General features: G+C 41.7%; 1 protein-coding gene across 1 annotated transcript; it reads left to right on the plus strand.

The window, feature by feature from the left end:
* The first annotated feature begins 557 nt into the window (after nucleotides 1-557).
* ZNF622 (zinc finger protein 622) lies at nucleotides 558-20,387 on the plus strand. Its single transcript, XM_073678628.1, has 7 exons — nucleotides 558-664; nucleotides 4,387-5,014; nucleotides 5,479-5,745; nucleotides 6,010-6,172; nucleotides 8,731-8,846; nucleotides 18,542-18,685; nucleotides 19,794-20,387. Exons 2-7 carry the CDS (start codon nucleotides 4,414-4,416, stop codon nucleotides 19,919-19,921), a joined length of 1,419 nt encoding a protein of 472 aa, XP_073534729.1. The 5' UTR covers nucleotides 558-664; nucleotides 4,387-4,413; the 3' UTR covers nucleotides 19,922-20,387.
* The last annotated feature ends 4,312 nt before the right edge of the window (nucleotides 20,388-24,699 follow it).

Genomic DNA, 24,699 nt, shown 5'->3' on the forward strand with positions numbered 1-24,699 from the left:
AATGCAGATTGCACATTTTCTGTTAGTACAATAAACCTCATTTCAAGGCAGAAACATTCCTGTGTCCAACAGTTATTACATATATCAAACTGAAATAGCTGTTGCAAAAACACCAATTTTTATAAAACAATAAGCTTAAGATTAATAGGGGTGCCCAAACTTTTTCATATAACTGTAGATAACAAATGGATAGAGAGAGATAACAGATAGATAGATAGATTGATGATAGATAGATAAACAGATAGACAGACAGATAGATAGATAGATAGATGGACAGATAACTATTGTGATCTAGCGGCTAGTGGATCTGGGGTAGTGCACCCACACTTTGAGGAATTGGTGCTGCGTTGTTTTTCCTTTTTAGGTAGATTAGCTTTGTTCTGCAGTCCATGGCTTTCCCTATGAAATACATTGCTGGAGGACTAACTTACACTTTATTTATTTTCATACAATCATTTGCACGAACACTATATATCCAAACGAAGTTCAGACACTGCATTCTCAGAATGAACCAGCAGGTGGCAGAATACGATCAAACAACAGGTTTAAAATTGCCCGAATCAAAGATGGCATGATAGTTCCGACGTGAGCGGAGGTGACGTCATGGGGCAAGGTTTCCCGGAACTAGGAAGAGAAGAGTAGAAAACGTGACGGAGCTGTTGACGTGAGTAGTCCCGTACCTGATGGTATTGTGGCCGTGCTAGTGGTGTTACCCGGCTCCTGGCTGCAGCATTGGGGACGGCTTACAGTAAGGAGGTGACGGTGCTCTGGGTCACGTCTGATCACCGCCATGTCGCTGCAGCGCCCCCATACACACTTGTTTCTTCCCTTGCCGCTATATATTAGCCGCAGCTTCTTATTTCTTTGTCTCTTGTTTCTTCCCTACAGATACATACACTCCATCCCTCTATGGGGGCAGTTTTCTGGGTCCTGATGTGATATTGTTAACGGGAGACATAAGATCCTGGCATTGATTTTCCAACATAAAGGACTTTATGTCACAAGTGAGATCTGTGCTTCTTATTTGGATTTCTTTTAGGCTGTGCCCACGATGCAGAAATGCTGCGGATTTTTCCTGAGCGTTTCTGCATCTCCCTGGCAGAAAAAACACATGCGGAGTGTGCATGCGGAGTGTGCATGCGGAGTGTGCATGCGGAGTGTGCATGCGGAGTGTGCATGCGGAGTGTGCATGCGGAGTGTGCATGCGGAGTGTGCATGCGGAGTGTGCATGCGGAGTGTGCATGCGGATTGTACATGCGGAGTGTGCATGTGGATTGTACATGTGGATTGTACATGCGTTTTTCCTGCCAGGGACATGCGGATGTGAAGCGTTCTTCACTTGCATTTCCGCATGCGGGTTGACAAGCGCTTTCCAAGCGATTTTAGCATCACTTGGAAAGTGCTTGACAACTTGGTCACGATATATAAATCCATGTAACCGGCATGGATTTATATAGTGTGACCGAAAGAATGGTAAAAAATAAATCTATACTTACCTTCTGATGGCCCACGGTGTCTTTATTCCATCCGTCCTGGCTGCCGGCAGCTCGCGGTACACTGAAGGACCTGCCGTCACATGACTAAATGACGTCAGCGCAGGTCCTTCAGTCCACCGCGATCTGACGGCAAGTGAAGACAAGGAGACCGGGGACCATCAGAAGCTAAATATAATATTTATTTTTTATTTTATTCTTTTCTTTACAGGTTCTATGGTACCCGGGTCTGGAGGAGAGTCTCCTGTCCTACACACCCGGGTACCATCCGCACATTGAAACACATGGAATGCGCATGTACAGATCCAGTGATGCGGATTCCATGCGTTCTAATGCAAGTCGATGGCGGCGAAAATGCAGCACTTCCGCAACATAATAGGTAGTGCTGCGTTTTTTTCCGCAATGATAATCCGCAGCGGAAATTTCCGCAGCATGTGCACAGGACATGCAGATTATCATTGGGGACCATGGCAGGCCTTCTACCAAGCGTTTTTTAAGCGTTTCTGCAGTGGAATTGCCGCTGCAAAAACACTTAAACGCATCGTGGGCACACAGCCTTATAATTCATCACATAAGGCCACGTTACCATGTGATGCATTGATGACTTCCATGACCCCCTGCACTCGCTATGCTCACCGGCAAGGCTTCATATTCCAGGGTGACTGGCAGCAATGCTGCGGAGTCGGTAACCCAAACCACTGACTCCACAGCACTGGTCACTACTGAGCGTGTACATAAAGTGCTGCACAGATTCATCACAACTAAAAGCCGACATCCTTAGATCAGGAACAGAACAGACATTTCATAACTTTCCCAAATTCTTATGAAACTCTTACAGCACATCCTGCATTGTACTAATGAACCCAATTTATTATATATTGTTGGAGTCGGCCCTGCCTGGCACGCATGGTGATCTCTATATGGCTCCTTGCTGCCATGGGAACCCATAGGCACCGTGCAGTTGGGCTGCAGCAGCACTGATGGCCATCTTACAGGAAATCCGCCAGAGTCAGCTTGCTCCAGTCTTGGGTCATTCAGTCTGTTACAGCTGACCCCGATTACACACCATACAAGCTATATACATGTGCAACCTGTGACCATGTGTTGCTAGTAAGGTGCAGGGTGAGAAGGGGTTAAAACTAACTTGCTGACTGCCTGCAATTTCTTGGAAAATTTTTGTTGATTTTCTGATATTTTTTTATAAATAAACACAAAACATATTGACCTAAAATTTACCACTAACATAAAGTTCAATAGCTCACCAAAAACAGTCTCAAAATCACTAGGATATGTTGAAGCATTCCAGAATTATTGCCACATAAGATTTGAAAAATTTAGCCACGTCAGTAAGAGGTTAAAAAAAGAAAGAAAATGGGATGCCACAAAAGTGACCACAAGAAGTCGATTCAGGAAAGCACCCTTGGCGTGGGCACGTACCCTTATAAAGAACGTCTATAGACTCCTGTGATTATTGCTTGTGTTATAACTCCTATGAAAGAGTTTGCCTTCATGCCAATCAAGGTTTATCATGGCTACCATATCGTGATGCCGCGTACCCATGTAGTCCTTTGTTTAGCATACGTAGCACACTTATGAATGGACACCTTGCAGTTTAAGTAGCTGAATACTTTGAGCATCTTATAGATGTCCTTAAAGGGGGTTTCCCCACAAACAAAAGTTGATTTTAATCAACAGATCTTGGAATAATAATAATTTTCACAGATGTGATTAAATAAAATGTTCCTGTGCTGAGATAATCTTATAAATGTGCCCCTGCTGTGTACTGTGTAATGGCTGTGTCTGACCGTACACGGATGTGGTCTGATCGTACCACATCTCCTGGGCAGGGGAGGAAGAGAAAGAGTATACAGACATTACAGCAGGGGATCACAGCTGATTCTTTCTGTGAGGCAAAACATTGTTTAAAAACAGGCAGGGAAATGTTTTACCTCACAGATAGAATCAGCTGTGATCCCCTGCATTAATGTCTGTATACCCTTTTGCTTCCCCCCCCATCCAGGGGATGTGGTATGATCAGACCATGTTCCTGTGCGGTCAGACACAGCCATTACACAGTACACAGCAGGGGCACATATATAAGATTATATCAGCACGGGAACATTTTATTTAAACACATTCAATTGTGGAACTTATTATTATTCCAAGATCTATTGACTGAATGAAATCAACTTTTGTTTGTGGGAAAACTTCTTTCATGAAATGGCAACAGGTTCCCTTTAAGGGGGTTGTCCAGGCTAAACCCTATTCCCCCCGTTTCATGTGTGGAGAGATGCCACCGGACACCCAGTGAGTGGATTCTGGGTATAAGGGTCGTGTTATATGGAGTGCACCAGATATCTCCAGTTATTTTGTGGTACTTCACTCTGTGCTGGTTGCTGGGCCCTCAGCCTGTTTATTGCTGTGGGACTAGGTGCTTATTAGTGATGAACGCAAGTGCTCGTTACCCAAGTTTACAGAGGGTGCTCGGGTATCCATCGAGCATCGCAGGTGCTTGAGTAACATGTTTGAGTCCGCTTGGCCGCATGTTTTGTGGCTGTTAAGGCAGCCACAAAACATGCAGGGATTGCCGGTGTTTAACATGCGGCTGTGGGGTCTGGAACATGTCACTACTTGGTGCATACCCGAGCACCCTCGGCAGACTCGAGCAACAAGCTCTTTGCTCATCACTAGTGCTTATTACAGAGTTCTCATGGAGTAAAGGGTCACAGGAGCTGTAGCTTTGCAGCACATAGCGAGTCACACATTGGGGATCACTGATACAGCGCTTGTGTTATGCTCTGTACTCCTATGCATACAGACCGTTGGATCATGACATATCTCAGATTTGCTTACACATGTCCATATCCTTAAAATGTTGCGATTTGTTTTCCAGTGGTCAAGAGACCAAACTTGTATAAAAATGGCTGCCTACACCTGCATTACGTGTCGAGTAGCCTTTGCCGACCCTGATATCCAGAGAGCTCATTACAAGACTGACTGGCACAGATACAACCTGAAGAGGAAGGTGGCCGACATGCCCCCAGTAACAGCTGAAAATTTCCAAGAACGTGTTCTGGCCCAAAGAGCTGTTGTGGAGGAGCAGAGCAAGGAAACGGCCACCTACTGTACTGTGTGCAGCAAGAGGTTCTCAACATTCAATGCCTATGAAAACCACCTGAAATCCAAGAAGCACTTGGACCTAGAGAAGAAGGCAGCAGAGGCAATCACCAAGAAGGTGGAGATGATGAATGAGAAGAACCTGGAGAAAGGCATCAGGGCCGAGAATGTAGACAAAGATGCCATGAACGCAGTCATACAGCAGGCTGTCAAGTCCCAGCCGTCCTCTCCCAAAAAGAAAGCCAGCATCAGTCAAGAAAGGGAAGCCGCTGTTCCTGGCAAGCAAGAACAACAGGCGAGGGTACGTCCTGACAAACCACCCAGGTTACAATGGTACGAAGATCAAGCCAAGAAACTGGCCACCCTGGAGGATGATGAAGACTCTATGGAGGAGGAAGAACAAGGTAATGCATAGCATAGGGAACTGGTTTGCTTTCACACAACTTAGAGTAACTTATAATTTTACCTTCCTATTAGGAAATAAGGGCTCTTCAGGTCCCTTATGTACGAGCCAGAATGGTCATCTTCAGTGACAGAACTTCAGAGATGATCCTCTGATTGTTGCTAATCCACATGTAGATTAATTCTACATAGGGCTAATCAGCATGTGGCTAATTGAACGTCAACATGGAGTTCCCATTGAAAAGAATAGGAGGTGAATTAGAGCTTGTTTTTACGCAGATTTCGGCCCAGAATACAAACCCAAATCAGAGTAGCTCTAATTCATTCCTGGTGATTGCACCTCCCCAATGGCTTTGGTTGTGGTTCCATTCAGTGTAAGCATTAGCCATGCATTACTGGAAATGTTACCATGAAAGTGGGAGTGCGAAAAAAGTTCTATTGAAGTCTATACGTTTTCATTTTGCAGATTGGGAAGATATGGATTCAGATGAGGATGATGGAGACACCGATGAGGAAATGGAGGATGATACTGGAGTTGATGAGGCCAGTTCTGCACTAGCAGCAGAGAGCTCTGCGCCCCCTACTGGAGCTATTCCTACCACAAACTGCTTGTTCTGCTTACACCATTCCCGCTCCTTACTGAAGAATGTCGCCCACATGACCAAAGTCCACAGCTTCTTTATTCCAGACATTGAATTCCTCCAGGATCTCCAGGGTCTCATTCGCTACTTAGGTAGGTGGACCATGTCTTCATGTTCAGCTTAAATGAATGCGGCCATAACAAAGGAATATTGGTTGCCTGGTTCATACTGCAATATTAAAAATATGCATTTCACTACAGTTGTGTGCAATATTACATGTCCATCTAAAACCATACATTTTCTGATATTTGGGTGGAGATAATCTGCAATGTTTGTCACCAAAATTATGTGTAGCTTTATGGGAATATATATTTGGACACCCTTATATTTACCTTCTTTTTTTTCTGTCCCTTTAGGTGAGAAGGTCGGTATCGGGAAGATATGTCTGTGGTGTAATGAGAAAGGAAAATCTTTTTATACTACAGAATCGGTTCAAGCTCACATGAATGACAAGAGCCACTGCAAGCTCTTCACTGATGGAGATGCTGCTCTGGAGTTTGCCGACTTTTATGATTTCAGGTATGAATAAACAATTGTTTCACTGTTCCTTTAGTTATTTAAAGGGGTTTTCCACTTAAACAAAACTGCTGGCAATGATAGATGATATGGTAAGTGACCACAGTGCCGTCCCCTGATGACCTCCTGTTCCAGGGGAGGTGGTAGATGCTGTAGGAAAGTGACTCCTGATGTCTCTCTTGAGAATCCTCTCAAACATAATGTCGCGCATGAGGTGAAATAAAAAGTCAGATATAGGGATTAGCTGTACGGGGAGAACAGTAGGGATTTTTCCATAAAAGCAAATTACAGAAGTGGTTAGGACTTAAAAATAGATATTTATACAAGGCATTTTATATATTAGACAACCCCTTTAAACTACAAATGGGCTGAAATCACTTGTGCACAGCATCCTATACAGTTTTCATTAAAGGGGGTTTCCAGGCTGTAAACATATGTCTGCAGCCACTCTATGTGACAACAGATTGCCAAATCATAAAAATCTGGAACGTGCTCACTGTCACGATTTTCCTGAATTCCGAGCGTGAGTGAGCGACCACTGATGGAGGCGGCTGATGGAAAGTTCTGGTCACATGTGCCTCCACCAAAAGCCATTTTATGGACAGGAGCACCGCACAGTGTGTGAGGAAGACTATACTAACAAGTGCAGGAGGAGAACCTGTAATACTTATATATATTAGTAAGTGCCACATAATCATGTCCACAGCTCATTTGTTAACGTAACCAACCCCTTTAATTATTCTGAACCTGCATTCTCTTACTACCTTATAACTTTCATGTTATATATGATATCCCTAGCAGGAGACTCATTTGTAACATTCCTATTCCCTAATGGGGTCCACACAAAAAAAAATTGGAGACATTCCTTTTTTCGATCCAAGTCTTGGATAAAAATTACACATATTAGTCTGAGTTTGTAAAAATCACAGACCGAACATGATTCAGTCCGTGTGCTGTCCTTTTCACGCCGCAGCCAATTTGTTTTTGCATTTTTGTTTTCCTCCCCTTTTTCCCAGAGCCATACCGAGCCATACCTTTTTTATTTTTCTGTGCTCAAGGAATATGAGGGCTTGTTTTTTGTAGAACAAGTTGTACTTTTGAATGACACCATTCATTTTACCATATAATGTTCTAGAAAATTGGGAAAAAATTCCAAGTGGGGAGAAATCGTGAAAAAAAAAAACTTCAATTCTAACATTCATAATAGTTTAGATCCCAGTGCTTTGTCTGCCCTTATTCACACATTGAGGTCAACTTTGACACATGGTAAGGTTTCTAATATTAGACAGTGTAGGACCGTCCCAAGCGGGTTCTCCTTGTTGATGGTGGGATGGCTTATATATTATTTTTGATCAAAAACAGTGTTACTAAGAACCCTATTTTATTTAAATGCACTTGCTTTTTATTTATTTACAGCAGGGTTTATGTTCATTTTGCTCCTTGTAGGTTTTTCAATTTTAACATTATTTTTACAGTGTACATTTTGTGGTAAAAATTACCTTGCAGTATGATCTTGCTGATCAGTATGATTGCGGCGATACCAAACAAGTCCAGTTTTTTTTACTATTATTTTAGTGTGGAAAAAATCAGAAGTTTACAAAAAAAAAAAAAAAAAATTTTGGGGGTTGTGTCGCCATTCTCCAAGACCCATAACATTTTTATTTTTCAGCCGAAGGAGTTGTGTAATGGCTTATTTGTGGGGCGAGACAACGTTTTTATTGATTACATTTTGGGATGGGTGTTTACCTATCAGGTTAATAATTATTATATTTTGATAAATCTGACTTTTCTAAACGTGACGATACCAAATGTGTATTTTTTTATATCTTTATTTTTAATGGGGGGAAAAAGGGCTGATTTGAACTTTTTTATGTTTTGTTTTTTTCATATTTTTTAAAACATTATTACATTTTTTTTTACTTTTAATAGTTTTTGTTAGATGCTGCGATCGTCTGATCACTTGTGCTATATACAGCGAGGCCACAGAATCGCTGCATATAGTAAAAATCACTGTTTCCTTTGAAGCCCGGCCACAGGCAGGGTTTCAAAGGAGCGAAGTACTGACAAGCACGAAGGTCTTCAGTAGCCCCCCCCCGGCTGTCATCCAAGCCATCAGGGACCCGCGATCACGTCACTTGTGCTGCTATGGGTGCATGGATGTCATCACGTGTTAAATGCCGCTGTCAAGTTAACAATCGCGGGCGGATCTCCACTCTACCCTCGATTGTGAGAGGCAGGTCCTAGCTGTAACACACAGCCATGATCTGCTGAGTATGGTGTGAACTAGCACATCTGTACAGCTGATGTTGTGAAAGGGTTAACATTTACAAAGCTGTCATACGCATTGTATTTATTCATTTTTATGAGAAAATCACTGTGATGGTAAAAATTGACACAGACTAAATATTGATGAAAATACCTCTTTTTGCATACAATAAAAATCAGTGACATGTGAATGAGGCCTGAGTGAAATAGGCTTATTACCAGCTTGATTGTAACATCTTCTTTTCAATAGGTACACCTTGAGACATGAGGCAACTTTTTGTGTTTTTGTGTACTAGGTCCAGTTATCCAGATCATAAAGAAGGTGAAGATGTAGAAATGGCTGACCGAGAAGTTACACATGAGAAAGCTCTAGAATATGATGAGGAAACCATGGAATTGGTGTTGCCCTCAGGTGAGGAATTGGCTAATATTTTCACAGTGTGTGAAATTGTGTACAGTTTACATTTCCTTGACATGAATATGGCCAGTGACATGAATTGATCTATCCAAATATTTAAAAGAAAAAATTGACGATATCCGACAGGAAATTTTCTCCCAATCCCCTAACGTTATTCATTCTATTCCCTCTTGCACTGCATCTAGCTCAATATCTGTCTTTGAACCAGTAACAGAAGAAGTGACCAGGCTCTTTGCATCTTCTCGCCCTACTACCTGCACCAGTGACCCTATACCCTCACATCTCCTTCAGTCCCTTTCTCCGGCTGTCACCACTCACCTAACTAAAATATTTAACCTCTCTCTCATCTGGTATTTTTCCCTCCTCATTTAAACACATCAACATACATCCATTACTTAAAAAAAACATCCCTCGACCAGAACTACAATGCTAATTACAGACCTGTCTAATCTTTCCCTTCATCTATAAACTCATGGAACACTTGGTCCACTCCTATATAATCCGCTGTCTCTCAGGTAAATCTCTTATTGACCCTTTATAATCTGGTTTCCGCTCCTTACATTCTAATGAAACTGTACTCACTAAAGTCTCTAACGATCTACTAACAGCTAAATCTCATGACCACTACTCTCTGCTGATTCTCCTGGATCTCTCTGCAGCACTTGACACTGTGGATCACCAGCTCTTCCTCACTATGCTCCGTTCTATTGGTCTCAAAGATGCCACTCTCTCCTATGTTCTCCTCCTACCTCTCTGAACGCTCCTTCACTTCACTGTATCTTTTGTTGGTTCCTCTTCCTCACCTCTCCCCCTTACTGTTGGGTTTCCTCAAGTATCAGTCCTAAGCCCCCTTCTCTTCTCCATTTATACTGACCCTATTGGACAAACCATCAGTAGATTTGGTTTTCAGTACCATCTCTATGGTGATGACACCTAATTATACACATCATCTCCTGACATCACCCCTGCATTACTACAAAATACCAGTGATGGTCTTTCTGCTGTCTCTAACATTATGTTCTCCCTCTATCTAAAACTGTATCTGTCAAAAACTGAACTCCTTGTGTTTCCTCCCACTAATCTACCTATGCCTCATATTGCCATTTCCGTGTGTGGTTCTACCATTGCTCCTCAAAAACATGCCCATCAATTTGGGGTCATATTTGACTCATATTTCACTCCCCACATCCTATCACTCGCTCGCTCGTGTCACCTACACCTCAAAAACGTCTCTAGAATTCAACCTTCTCTTACCTTTGACTCTGCAAAAACTCTTACTGTTGCTTTATTCATTCTCGTCTGGACTGTTGTAACTCTCTACTAATCGGTCAATCTCTTACTAAACTCCCCTCTCCAATCCGTCCTGAATGCAGCAGCCAGGATTATATTCCTTTCCAGCCACTACACCGATGTCTCTGCCCTGTGCCAGTCACTGCACTCGTTACCCATCTTCTACAAAGTTCAATATAAAGTTATCACACTCACCCACAAAGCGCTCCATGGTTCAGCACCATCTTGCATCTCCTCCCTCGTCTCAGTCTACCACCCTACTTGTGCCCTCCCTTCTGGTAATGACTTAAAGCTAACATCCTCAGTAATCCAAACCTCCCATTCCCGTCCCGAAGACGTCTCGCGTGCTGCGTCAGTTCTTTGGAATGCACTACCCAGGACAATTCAATTAATTCCCAATACCCACAGTTTTAAGCGTGGCCTAAAACGCATTTCTTTAGACTGGCCTATCACCTCAACACACTTTCCCCGTTTTGTCCACACACAAGTTTCTTGAAACTCATGACCCTCGTAGCATCTCTTCACACACCCTCCTTGTACTTAATAGCTAGTGTTGTGCGAATGTGCTCGGATAAGGGGTATCCGAGCACTCTCTAGTCCTAACCGAGTATCTTCAGCGTTCTTGCAAAATATGTTTGCGTCGCCATGGCTGCATGTCTCGCGGCTGTTAGACAGCTGCAACACATGCCGCAATTGCCAGGCAATCTTCATGTCTCGTGGCTGTCAAATGGCCGCGGCTACACAAACATATTTTGCAAGCATGCCGAAGGTACTCGGTTAGGACTCGAGAGTGCTCGGATAACCCTTTATCGGAGCATGTTTGCTCAACACTATTAATGGCCCTCTGTGTCTGTACCTGTTCTCACACTGGCTGGTGACCAATTCATGCAGCATTATGTGAATACCCTATTTATTATATTGATGGCCGGACCGTACAATACAAACACTTTTTACCATTTACTTTTCGTGTCTCCCCCATTTCCTCATAGATTGTAAGCTTGTGAGCAGGGATCTCACTCCATTTGGTACCCGAGTTATTTGTTGTTCTGCAATGTCTTTATTGTCTGTATTAGTCCCCTCTAAAATGTAAAGTGCTGTGGAATTTTTTGGCACTATAGAAATGATTCATAATAATAATATTTTTGTAACTATGTATACAGAGATCAGCATACATGTAGTCTTATGTATGTATACATATGTATTTGAACAACAGCAGATTGTGCTTTGTTACTTGAGCTCTTGCACCACATTTAAGGGATTGCCTGGTTTCTTTAAAGGTAATGTATCACAATTGTTTTATTAAAGATATAAGTAAATATTTTTAAAAAGAGTTTAAAATTAACTATAGGATTGTTTTTTTTTTTTTATTAATTTATTTAGCATTCACTGGGGGCAGCCATAGAACATAGGAGACTGCGGTCGAACTCTGGCGACAATCTCCTATGCTGTGGCCACATCAGCTGTGAAAGTGCACACCCTGTCATGGGCAGTTCACAAGTATGGGTGGAGACGGATGCCATGTTATTCTAGCCTAGCGCTACAGTTCACTGAGTTGCTGTTTCCCTCCGTCACTGATTAAAACGTAACCTTTATTAGGTCATTAAAATTAGGCCTGGTCAATCCCCAAATTTATGCCATTTGAAAAATTGTAATAAACCCAAATCTCACAAAAAGAAATCTGCATTAAAACAATAAAAAAACCCTATTAGATCATCTTCCAACATATTCCTCTCAGTGGTAGGTATAGATATCAAATGGGGTTATGTCTAATATGGAGGGCTCTATGAAAAGTATGAAAGGTCTCACCCAATTCCATTGTCAATTCAGATTCTAAGATAATACCAAAAAGGGGGGTCCAGATACCCGTCATCTTGTAGTATCTTGGGTGTGAATTAGCTTCCAAAAAATATAGAGGAGTAACATTTCTCCTATTGGAGAGCGACATGTTAAGCATGTCACAGTGAGGAGACTTTTAAAACCGCAATGCTCCTCTGGGAAATATGCAAATTGTCTCTTCAGAGAGGAAGAGGACCAGAACTCTAGTGCCACCTACAGGAAGTAGCAATCCTAAAAGTCAATAGTGACCCTTTAACGAGCCTTATCACATGACTTAGGATATAAGCCAGAAACTCAATTTGCAGACACGGTGTTTCGGGGGTACTGCCCCTCGTCAGTGCAAAGTGTGAGTGCTGGTTTGGCTGGGTTAAAAGGGTTGATAAGGCTTGTTAAAGGGTCACTATTGACTTTTAGGATTGCTACTTCCTGTAGGTGGCACTAGAGTTCTGTTGCTGTTCCTCTCTGAAGAGACAATTTGCATAAAAAATATAGAAAAACTCCTGACTTGTTTTTTTCATAAATGATTCATCAGGAAATTAGAAAGCTGCCTCGTCCAAGGCGGCATAGACCAAAAATATTGCACATCTCCATTAGTCTGCCCCATCCCATATGGCTCCTATATGTAATTATGCTTTTACTAGAAGAAAAACATTTCCTGGCACCGAAATAATTGATTTACATCACTTCTAGACACCAGGTGTGTAGATGACTGCCTGATATGGCCAGGTAGCATATTCAATAAGCGCTGTAGAGCCCGTGGAATGCAGAAGGATCGCTTCCGGGTATCAACCAGAAATCCGGAATGCATCCCTGGAGCGTCTTCATTTCTGGGCGCCAGTGTCAGCAAGGAATGCATCCTTGAAACATTCAGACATCAGACTAGAATAGTCGTAGATCGCGTCTGGGAAAAGTATTATTGTCTTAAAGGGGTATTCCCATCTCCAAGAGCCTATCCCAATATGTAGTAGGTGTAATAATAATAATATTAGCAAATATCATCAATTAGAAATGTAGTATAGTATTTTTGATTTGCTATGTCACTTCATGTGCAGGTATTGCGGGACCTTGGGTATCCACGGTTACGACCACTGGCAGCTAGATAACTGTCACTATATCAGTGGATGTAACCAAGGATACCTAAGGCCCTGGAATGCCTGCACATGAGGAAAGAGACATAGCGAATTAGAAAAACGATACTGCATTTCTAATTGGAGGTATGTGCTAATATTATTATTATTACACCTACTACATATTGGGATGGGATCTTGGAGATGGGAATACCCCTTTAAGTAGGCATGTTTGCATCAATAGGCATCGCCCTCTGACGCATAGAACACACAAGTGAAGCGCATATCGCCAGAAGGGAGGGGGTAAAGGAGGATTGTATAAGGAACCCATACCTGCAGATATACAAGGCAATTATTAGACCAGAAAAAACTCTATTAACCCCAGTCACACTTAGAAGTCCTAATGGATCATGTGATTCCTAATTTGGTTAGTTCATGGGGATGGAGAATTCTAGTGTTTCTAATACTGGATTCAAGGCATTAGTGGGTTGAAATCATCAGTTGGATACAAAGGCATATGATTTATTAATTGATAAAACATTGTATCATTGATTTTTATTTAAAAAATATATATACAGAGAGGACATCGGGGGCTACCTCGAAATTACCACCTCAAATAACTACTGTCAATTTGGTAGAAAAGGAGGTATGAGAAAAAAAACTTTCCCTAAAGAAATGGTGTACCAATCTACCTAACCGCGGGGATTGGCACCATAAAGAACCTGCGCAGTGGCGCTCCCACTCCACTCCCTTCCCATCTGTCCCTCTTGAGGCCTTGGTAGGCAAAACAGCTATAGGAAAGTTGTTCATTGAAACCTAGGGGTAAAAGAGTTTTAAGACTATGTATTCATTTAATTTCACATTGTAACATGGGTCTGTCCCAGTCTCCACCCCTTGTTGGCTTTTTTTTGCCTATAGCAATTAGATATATCTTGGAAAAATATTGGCCGATCCTCAAAATGGACCAATAAATTGTCAACTCCATTGCCCCTTACCCTCAGATAACCTTTAGAAAGGGTAGATCATTGAATGACAGACTGGTTCACAGTCGCTATACATCTCCCTCAGGGCCCACTACTTTGTTATCCTCTGATGTAACTGGCTGTCTTAGATGTAGTGAGTGTATAGCTTGCCTTTACCTTACAGTCACCAAGACTTTCGAAAGCACTGTATTAAATGTCATAAACAGAAAAATAATCATAATTCCAGTATTCCTTTTTTTTTGGTCACCCCATCTCTTCGAAAAATTCAACTGAGCCAAAATCTCCATCTGCGCATGCGCCGCCTCGGCACCATTTTATTGAAGTCCTGTACACAGTACACAGACTAAGGCTGTCCACACTACAATGGTGGCAGCGGCACGGAATTTTAAAAAGGAGGCAGGTCACTGAATAATCAGTGACCTGCACAAGAAACAGAGGAGGCTGGTGGGGCGGGGGGGCAGAGAACGAGAAGAAGATCCTGGCCGCACGTCCCTCCCTGAAGCACACTGGAGCACAGAAGACATCATTTTATGAAAACTTCTTAAAGTATTCAGCAGCCACTCAGCGGATCCCTTCACATCAGGGATCATATTAATCAGCATCACAGCGCCATTATGGCCATGCCTTTAGTTTATAGGTCTTGATCCTGCTGACAGGTTCTCATTAAGTATTTGGTGCAGAAATTTCTGCATCTCTTGATAGGAAAAACTCAGTGGCAAAAACGCACGATTTTAACACTCGTTAGTAAGGGTGAAATCTGCAGCATAACACTGAAAGAATTGACATGCTGCAGATTATATCTGCACCAAATCTGCAAGTCACAAATAAGCAATGTATGCATGAGACTTCAGGATTCTCATTCACTTTGAGACAAATCTGCACTGAAAAAACACATCAAAAACACAGTGCATCCACACAGCCTAAACGTCCAGGTAGAGAGATTGTGGAGCGGACAGTTGGCTGTCAGGCACAGCCCGACTCCACACACAGAAGGCAGACATTTATTCTTATGTTTGCCCTCCTAATCACTGTGTAGACAATCCTGAGCCAAGCTTGTGCATACAGACTATGAAGCACTAACAGTGCTTTCTCCTCTGTGCCCATTGGTCATGTGCTCGCTGAGTGTCGGGAGGGAGCAATTGCTGCTGGGTCCTATGAGACTCAGTCAGCTTTCCTATGCAGTCAGGAGGTTGAATTTCCATCATAACTGGAATTTGGGAATAAAGAAAAGGTTTTGTGTTCAAATACCCCTGAAAGCTCTTTCAAGACCTTATGGGGGAAAATTGTGCAAAATGAAATTAAAAAATTAAAATAAATAAATAAAACTAAGAGAACACCGTGCCAATCAGAATCGCTGTTTATAGCTCCGCCTCTGTTAAAAAAAGAAAAAAAAAAGTCCCAATATATAAAAATAACTTTTACGGAAAGGGAAACACAATTTAAAATAGTTTTTGAGTGGTCCTTTGTGATAGTAAAAATAAATGAATAAATAAAATGTGAATAGGCATGTATTTCCTATTTTTCATTACATTTTATTTAACAGTAGAAAAATCTAAAAAGGACGTGAAAAAAAAGAGGCAAAAATTATTTGAATATTCAAATAAGAATTTTTTTATTTTCTAAAGTGCCTGTATGCTAAAACCCTAAAAATGTGCAGGGAAAAATGACCCGGTCCTGAACTGGTTAAGGACCCAATCATTAAAATCCAGCCGGCAGTCAGCTGATGGCAGATAATAGGACAAGGCTTTAGATATTCTAGTCTGTGTTATTTGTACAGTGCCTATTATAATAATTATCGAGACAAGGAAGGGAACGGACAGGCTCACTTGTAAAAGGTTTTTTAAAAGCTCGATCTATTGATTTAAAATTAAAGGGAGGAAATAATGCAGGGTTCATTGTAGCAGGGCTGTAGCATTAGGTATTGATTTCAGGTTGAATAAAGCCTGCATGTGGGGAAATGCAAAGAAAACGCAGAAGACTTATGATAAATCTCAGTACATAAGATTCATAACAAGCAGCTCTGTATTTTCAGGTTATTGTTTAAGCAACTTATTGGTCTGGGCACGGCTACCTGGTGTAGGGTGGATTAAAGTAATCGTATAGTAAAAAGAAACGGTCTGATGTTCCCTGTTATCAGCCATTTAGTGTGGAGAGAGACTAACTGCAATGAGATTTCTTACAGAAAGTCCAGAAAATATTGACTCCCCCCAATATCATTGCAGTATCGGTTGTGAAATCCTCCATACATCTGTGTAGATGATGCAGTCAGCTCTTTGTATAAGCTGCTCTATTATAAGTCGCCTCTTTAGGTTTAGTTGCCCTTTTAAATGTCTCACTGCTCGGTATTATCCCGGCTGGAGATTAGAATTTGATAGTACTGTATATTGATCTGCGAAAGGATACGAAAAGCCGAATGTAAAAACCCTGTGCAGTCAGCGCGGCTCTCTAAGCTGAGTTATTACTAGCCGTCCTGTGTCCAGTGTGACTGCTGTCTGAAATATTACTCCTTCACTTCCGGTGTGTTAATCTGTCAGGAGCCTTTTAGTAAGCTACCACTTTGATAGCTTTCAGTGTTAATAACAGTGTGGCTAGTTCTAGTTAAAGCAAGGTTTTCCATCACATCACAAAGTCTGTATGTGCTGAAACCAGTAATAAGAGAAAGATGCTGTTTTCCCACTTGTGTCCCACATGTGACATTTAGCAGAAAGCAAAGGCTGGTCAGCCTCCATGACAGCCATCAGTGACAGGACTGCCATTGTTTCATCCTTGGCAACATAGCCGGCGTGGCTTCAGTGTGGCTCAGGAGTCATATACGACTTGCAATCATCTTTTTCCTGGCTGATGACCTCACGAGTAGTGCAGGATTATCAAGAAGACATTTGTGCTTTACTGTATGGGCTCTGTATCTGGTGGCTTTGTTATAACAGTATTTTGTGGCCATTTCCCTTGTTTTATGATCAGCAGAAAGTCATGGCTTTTTGAAATTTTACTGTGCTTTAAAAAGAATCTGTCAGTAAGATCAAATTCCCCCCAAACCAACTATATGGGCATGGAGTTCTTTGTAATCTAAATCCATTGACACCTTTGTATCTTCTATCTGTTGCTTCACTGTCAACAAATTAGCATTTCTAATTCCTATTCAAATGAGGCATTACCAGGTCTGAGTATGACAGCACTACCTCCTGAGCTGGTGACAGCCCTTCCTCCTGAGCTGGTGACAGCCCTTCCCCCTGAGCTGGTGACAGCCCTTCCCCCTGAGCTGGTGACAGCACTTCCCCCTGAGCTGGTGACAGCGCTTCCCCCTGAGCTGGTGACAGCGCTTCCCCCTGAGCTGGTGACAGCGCTTCCCCCTGAGCTGGTGACAGCCCAGCACCACCCTCTTTAGCATGATTGATGGCTCACTGTCTGAGTTCCTTGCCTGCCACCTGATGTCTGTGCTGGGTGGGAACAACCTCAAGAGGCATATTAAGTGCTGCGTCACACCAAGACCACTTAATACCAGTTTGGGGGGTTGAACCTACTAACACATTCCCTTTTGCTAGTACTTGACGTTTGTTATTATTTGAGAACTGTAGGTAAATGGTGCGGACTGTCTTCATACAAGCATCACCTCTAAGTCCTAGATTTTAAACATTTCTTTGGTCTCTTCACTCTGATCGTCTCACAGTCTAGGGGCTCATTCAGACGTCCTTTCTTTGCGTAAAATTGCTCTCTGTGTTTTTCACTGTACCTAATATAGTCTGGGCCTGTTCACATGTCCATGATTTTTTTGCAGGTTGAGTGGTCCATGCAAAATGGCAGAGGCATGTCCGATATTGATCCGAGTGTCGGATCAAACTCAGCAATGCAAGTCTATGGGTCCGTAAGAAAACTGGACCGCACTTGGATCCCTTCTGAGTGCTGTTTGTTTTTCACGGACTGTTAGATATGAGAAAGTGGAGAATCTTTTTTTTTTTTCTTCTTTTCATATACGAGAAAAATTGATGAAAATCAGAACAAACTCTGATAACTCGGATCTCATTCTAATAAAAATCACTGATCATCATTTTTCTTGTACGTACATTAAAAAACTGATGCCTGAATAAGGCATAAATCTAGATTTGGTTTTGATTATGAAGGGTATAATAGGTGGGGCATATATCTGAAGGTTTAGCTGTGGCACACTCTTCCATTCATTTATGATCGAGGCTCCTGAATAGATATGAGCGAACCCGAACTGAAAAGTCTGTTGCAATGAAGAGTGAGAGATCTCCAAAGTTCGGGTCTCCACTGTTTGCAATGGGGTTCAAGTTCGGATACAGTTCTGGTACCCGGACCGAACTTTGGACTAAAGTTTGTGTTGGGTACCAGAACCCGAACTTCCACGGGTCCACTCATCCCTACTTCTGAACACTCTCATTATGGCTACCAATCAACAGCGGCTTGTTCTATGGTGTAGTATGAGAAGCCTTTTTTATGTTTTTAGAACTTTTTGTTTGTTTCTTCCTTTAAAGCATCTGTGCTTCTATTATAGGTGCCAGGATCGGTCATCGCTCACTTATGAAATACTACAAACAGAAATTTGGTGTGGACAGAGCAGTGGTCGTATCCAAGAACCAAAGAGCTGTAGGCAGAGTCTTACAGCAGTACAAAGCCCTGGGCTGGACTGGGGGGACTGGTAAGTTTCTACTAAATGCGTGACTGGTTTGCTTGATAGTGATGTTCAAAGAGGTAAATGTACTAAGTAGACCAAACACATACATACTTTTTTTATCATCTTAGTTGTTGTACTACTCATAATTTTTACTATACAGGTAACAGTTAATATGTATAATTAGAAAGTACAAGTGTAGTGCTGCTGATGAGGATGACTGGTCAGTACCAGGGACACTGCATGTAGCTGATTGCAAGTAATTCTGTCCTTTGAGCCTCAAGCCCAGAGATTGGTGCCACCTCTACACATAGCTATAGTGAATTGTGAAGCGAGATGTGTGTGACAAAACCCCATGTCGTTTTATTAATGATTAACACTCTTTTCAAGATGTGTGCTTTGTACAAGTTGATTTAAACAAAATTTTCACCTTCATAACCCACACGAACAAAAAAACTAAATCTTAAACCTATTTGTAAGTTGAATTGTAGATTTTTGCTGTACAATACACACTACCACAGCATGTACAGGCTGTTCAGATACAATAACGTATAATGACAAAATATGTCCCCAGCAATTGTCACACAAACCGGTGTGCCTCATTCAAATGCATGATGCCATAGATCGAGTCCTCCTGGCATTCCTCGTCACACATAATGACTTGATTTGTTTGTAAAAGTAATAGATTCCATACTGGAGACACATGGCTCAATATAATGTTCAGTTTAGAGTCTTGAATAGTGTTGAGCGAGTATGTTCTGTCCGAGTGTGCTCGGCTGAGCACCGAGTAGTTACAGCTGCTCAGTGATATGCTTGAATCGCTCCTGTGTGCATGATTTGCGACTGTTTGACAGCTTTAGTACATGTGAGGAATGTGTAAGAAATAGACATTCTTCACATGTAATAAAACTGTCAAACAGTCACAAATCATGCACACGGGAGCGATTCAAACATATCACCGAGCAGCTGTAACTACTCGGAGCTCTGCCCGAGCATACTCGGCGAAAGGGTTAACAGAACATACTCGCTCAACACTAGTCTTGAATGTTGGCAATTTTGCATTGCATGGTAGTTTATCTTCAGAATTTCCTTAGATTTTTGTCCTAATTCTGCAAAACTGGTCTTCCCCTCTTAGGTGGCAGTGTTCAGCATGGACGGGACATGCAGTATGTGCAGAAGATGAAGTCAAAGTGGATGCTGAGAACAGGGATGAGCAATAATGCTACAAAGCAGATGCACTACAGGCCCCAAGTTCGATTTTGAAGCTCTCATATGTTTGGTTAACAGGAATGGATGAATGTGAAATGGTTCGGCTGTTGCCAGGTCGTGATGTACAGTCCTAATCTAATCTTCTTTGTCTTGTGAGCGATGTATCTGAAATGTAAAGAGTGGCCTTTAGAGGACCCTGATGTGAGACCCTCTAGGAGTGCTTTAATATGCCCACTTATTACAACATACTTATTTTAACACATTTTGCAAGACAAGCAGAAAAGTGGCAAATTGTACCAGTGCCTGCTTCACTGTTTACTGCATCAGTGAAAATAAAGAAATGCAACTAAAAATGTATGTACGAATGTAGGATGGTACCTTCAAGAGGTATTTGTAATGCTGAACAAAAACACGTACAGTCTCCAGTGCGTGGCTGTGGAAGTTTTCGATAAACTGTTATTGCCTCCCCAAAAAACTTTTAATGAATGTATATTATGCTGTTAATCCAAATAAAACTTGCAGTACAGAATCCTGAGTAGTATTGTTAGTACATGCAGACACAAGTATGAAATAATCATGTAAGACTAGAAGCGCAAGCCTTTATCTTACCTTCCAGATTTCTTGGTAAGTTCTCTACCACAGCTGGTAGTGGGGCTCTGTCCAATTCACCATTGATAAAATGTAAAAATAGAGACAACACTTAGTCCTTTCGCAATAATATATCTTAAACCACGGTCCCACTATCAGTATTCAGTCAGTATTTTTTCTTAGGAGTGGGAGCCAAAACCAGGTGAGGAACAATCAGAGGAAAGGTATAATAGAAGCAAGTCACCAATTCTGCATTTATCACCCACTCCTGGTTTTGGCTCCCACTCCTGAGAAAAAATACTGACTGAATACTGATAGTGGGGCCGTGGCCTTATTATGAGAGCCGGAATACCACCCTACAGGATAAAATGCACAAATGGTCTTTGAATGAAAAGATACTTCTCATGTTGCATTACAGCTTTCACAAGTTCTATGGAATAAAAAAACATATGGGCAACTCCCAGCATGACCACATATCCAACAAGCCTAATAATTTTCTTAAAATAACAAAATGCAGAAAATGTTATATTATTGGTGAGACTTGGATACGTTTATGCAGCGTACCCAGAATTAAATAAATCAAGTATATCAAGTATATAGCTTCATTTAGTGGAGAAGTTAAACAATCCTGTGTTAATATTTAATGGCTGCAGCAATTGTAAGTATGATGAAGCTCTCGCTGCAGTGATTTTTGTATTAGACTATGTGCACATGGCAGGTTTTCCAAGCGAAGTCGCTTCAAGAAAATACTGGCAGTCCTTTTACTGAACCGGTTTCGCTGGCAGTTTTGGCACCGCTTTTGCAGTGGCTCCTTCACGTCATACTTTTAAGTACAGAGAGCAAGGAGCTTCCTAGTAGAAGCCTCCCAAAGCATGAGCATGTTACACGTTTTAACCCCTCCAGGGTTTCCGAATCCTGAAGCAGGCAAAAGTAGTAACAAAAGACTGAACATCTGCACAGCAATGTTGTTTTATCATTGCTGCGCATTATGTTCATCTTTTGGGGCACTTTTTCAGGTGGATTCTGGGCGGAATCCGCATGAAAAAGACTCCATGTGCATAAGGCCTTAACTAAAAGTAACTTGGCAAGAATCAAATTTGATGTGAAGTCTGCTCCTTAATAGTAGTTTGTGTGAATAATTTAGTCTAGCAGAAACCTAACATTTTTATCAACATAATACAAATTCTAAGGGAATGTGTCACGCTTTGTATACTTTATTATTTATCCATGTGTCCTTTTTCTTCATCTGTTCAAACTATACTTTCTCTAAAGTGAGGATTCGGGAGGAACGCTGATAACATTTAAGTGCACTATTTTATAAGGTACCGTGGCGACCAAAGGTTTTGCTTTTTTTTTTTTTTTTTTAAAAAGTGTGATTATTTCTGTCTGGTGGTTGTGATGCCATTTCCCTGATGATGAATTGAAAGCGCATGAGGTCATCATGCAAGACCTTAATTTTAACCAAAATGCTTTTGAATATAGGTATGGTCATTTAATTAAAGAAAACGGACTGCCAAAAGTTTTGCTTATACTATTTATTGATGACAACATAGAGTAATCGAGTAATTCATTGTTTACAATTACATAACTTATTCTACAAAATACTAACATCTTGCTTTAATTACTGCACCAGACCTACGGGGCATTGAAGCCACTAGGGTATTCAAGACATCTTGAGGGATTTTGCTCTATTCCATTTGCAAATCTGCAAGCAATTCATATTCATCCTTATTACTATGGGTACAGGCCCCAACTCGTCCCAAAGGTGCTCTATATTTTAAATTAGGTGATTAGCTTGACCATTGCAACAGGGGAACATTTTTCTTTGCTAACCAATCTTTGACTAAATTGGATGTGTGCTTAAGATCATTGTCTTGCTGGAATTTCCATCCCCTGCCTACTTTGGTTTTACCATGTGTCAGCATTACATTCTCCAGTATATCCTTGTACATGGTAGAATTCATATTTCCATCAATTCTATGCAGAGGGCCAATGCAGTTGCAGAAAGCAGCCCCAAACCATGACATTGCCTCCACCATGTTTCACTGTAGGTGTTTGGTACCTTACATCATTACTTTTTCCAATTGAGCAAAATATATATATATATATCAAAATTGAAGGCATACTGAACCACGATGGCTACCACAGCATCTTGCAGCGGCATGCTATTCCATTCGATTTGCTTTTAGTTGGACCATCATTTATTTTTCAACAGGACAATGACCCCAAACACACCTCCTGGCTGTGTAAGGGCTATTTGACCACACAGGGGCGCGATGCATACCAGGATTGGGGGTGAGGGGTGGCACGCATACCGGGATAGGGATCTGGGGGGACCATGCATACCAGGATGAGGGGTACCATGCATACCAGGACTGAGGGGTGAGGGGACCATGCATACCAGGATTGGGGGGTGAGGGGACCATGCATACCGGGATTGGGGGGGTGAGGGGTGCCACACGTTCCAGGGTTGGGGATGAGGGGTGCCACGCATACCAGGATTAGGGGATGAGGGGTGCCAAGCATTCCAGGATTGGGGATGAGGGGTACCATGCATACCAGGATTGGAGGTGCAGCACATACCAATTTTGGTTCTAGACATTACCACAATGAATTTTAAACAAAACAATTCAGATGCAGTTGAAGTTCCGACTTTCAGCTTTCATTTGAGGGTATCCACATTAAAATTGGATGAAGGGTTTAGGAGTTTCAGCTCCTTAACATGTGCCGCCCTGTTTTTAAAGGGACCAAAGTAATTGGACAGATTAAATAATTGAAAATAAAATGTTCATTTCTGGTACTTGGTTGAAAACCCTTTGTTGGCAATGACTGCCTGAAGTCTTTGAACTCATGGACATCACCAGACGCTGTGTTTCCTCCTTTTTGATGCTCTGCCAGGGGTGGTTTTCAGTTGCTGTTTGTTTGTGGGCCTTTCTGTCTGAAGTTTAGTCTTTAACAAGTGAAATGCATGCTCAATTGGGTTGAGATCAGGTGACTGACTTGGCCATTCAAGAATATTCCACTTCTTTGCTTTAATAAACTCCTGGGTTGCTTTGGCTTTATGTTTTGGGTCATTGTCCATCTGTAGTATGAAACGACGACCAATCAGTTTGGCTGCATTTGGCTGGATCTGAGCACACAGTATGGCTCTGAATACATCAGAATTCATTCGGCTGCTTCTGTCCTGTGTCACATCATCAATAAACACTAGTGACCCAGTGCCACTGGCAGCCATGCATGCCCAAGCCATCACACTGCCTCCGCCGTGTTTTACAGATGATGTGGTATGCTTTGGATCATGAGCTGTACCTCGCCTTCACCATACTTTTCTCTTTCCATCATTCTGGTAGAGGTTGATCTTGGTTTCATCTGTCCAAAGAATGTTCTTCCAGAACTGTGCTGGCTTTTTTAGATGTTTTTTAGCAAAGTCCAGTCTAGCCTTTTTATTCTTGATGCTTATGAGTATCTTGCACCGTGCAGTGAACACTCTGTATTTACTTTTATGCAGTCTTCTCTTTTTATGGTAGATTTGGATATTGATACGCCTACTTCCTGGAGAGTGTTGTTCACTTGGTTGGCTGTTGTAAAGGGGTTTCTCTTCACCATGGAGATTATACTGCGATCATCCACCACTGTTGTCTTCCGTGGGCGCCCAGGTCTTTTTGCATTGATGAGTTCACCAGTGCTTTCTTTCTTTCTCAGGATGTACCAAACTGTAGATTTTGCCACTCCTAATATTGTAGCAATTTCTCAGATGGGTTTTTTCTGTTTTTGCAGCTTAAGGATGGCTTGTTTCACCTGCATGGAGAGCTCCTTTGTCCGCATGTTTACTTCACAGTAAAACCTTCCAAATGCAAGCCCCACACCTCAAATCAACTCCAGGCCTTTTATCTGCTTAATTGAGAATGACATAACGAAGGGATGGCCCATACCTGTCCATGAAATAGCCTTGGAGTCAATTGTCCAATTACTTTTGGTCCCTTTAAAAACAGGGTGGCACATGTTAAGGAGCTGAAACTCCTAAACCCGTCATCCAATTTTAATGTGGATACCCTCAAACGAAAGCTGAAAGTCTGAACTTCAACTGCATCTGAATTGTTTTGTTTAAAATTAATTGCGGTAATGTCTAGAACCAAAATTATAAAAATGTTGTCTCTGTCCAAATATATATGTATGTCACGTACAGGTCATGATGTGATACCAATATCATGAATTACAAAACCTGTATGTATATATGTCTATAT

The sequence above is a fragment of the Phyllobates terribilis genome, unplaced genomic scaffold, assembly GCF_046119375.1.
Source record: "Phyllobates terribilis strain yellow unplaced genomic scaffold, ASM4611937v1 Scaffold_4__5_contigs__length_816908805, whole genome shotgun sequence".
Lineage (NCBI taxonomy): Eukaryota > Metazoa > Chordata > Amphibia > Anura > Dendrobatidae > Phyllobates > Phyllobates terribilis.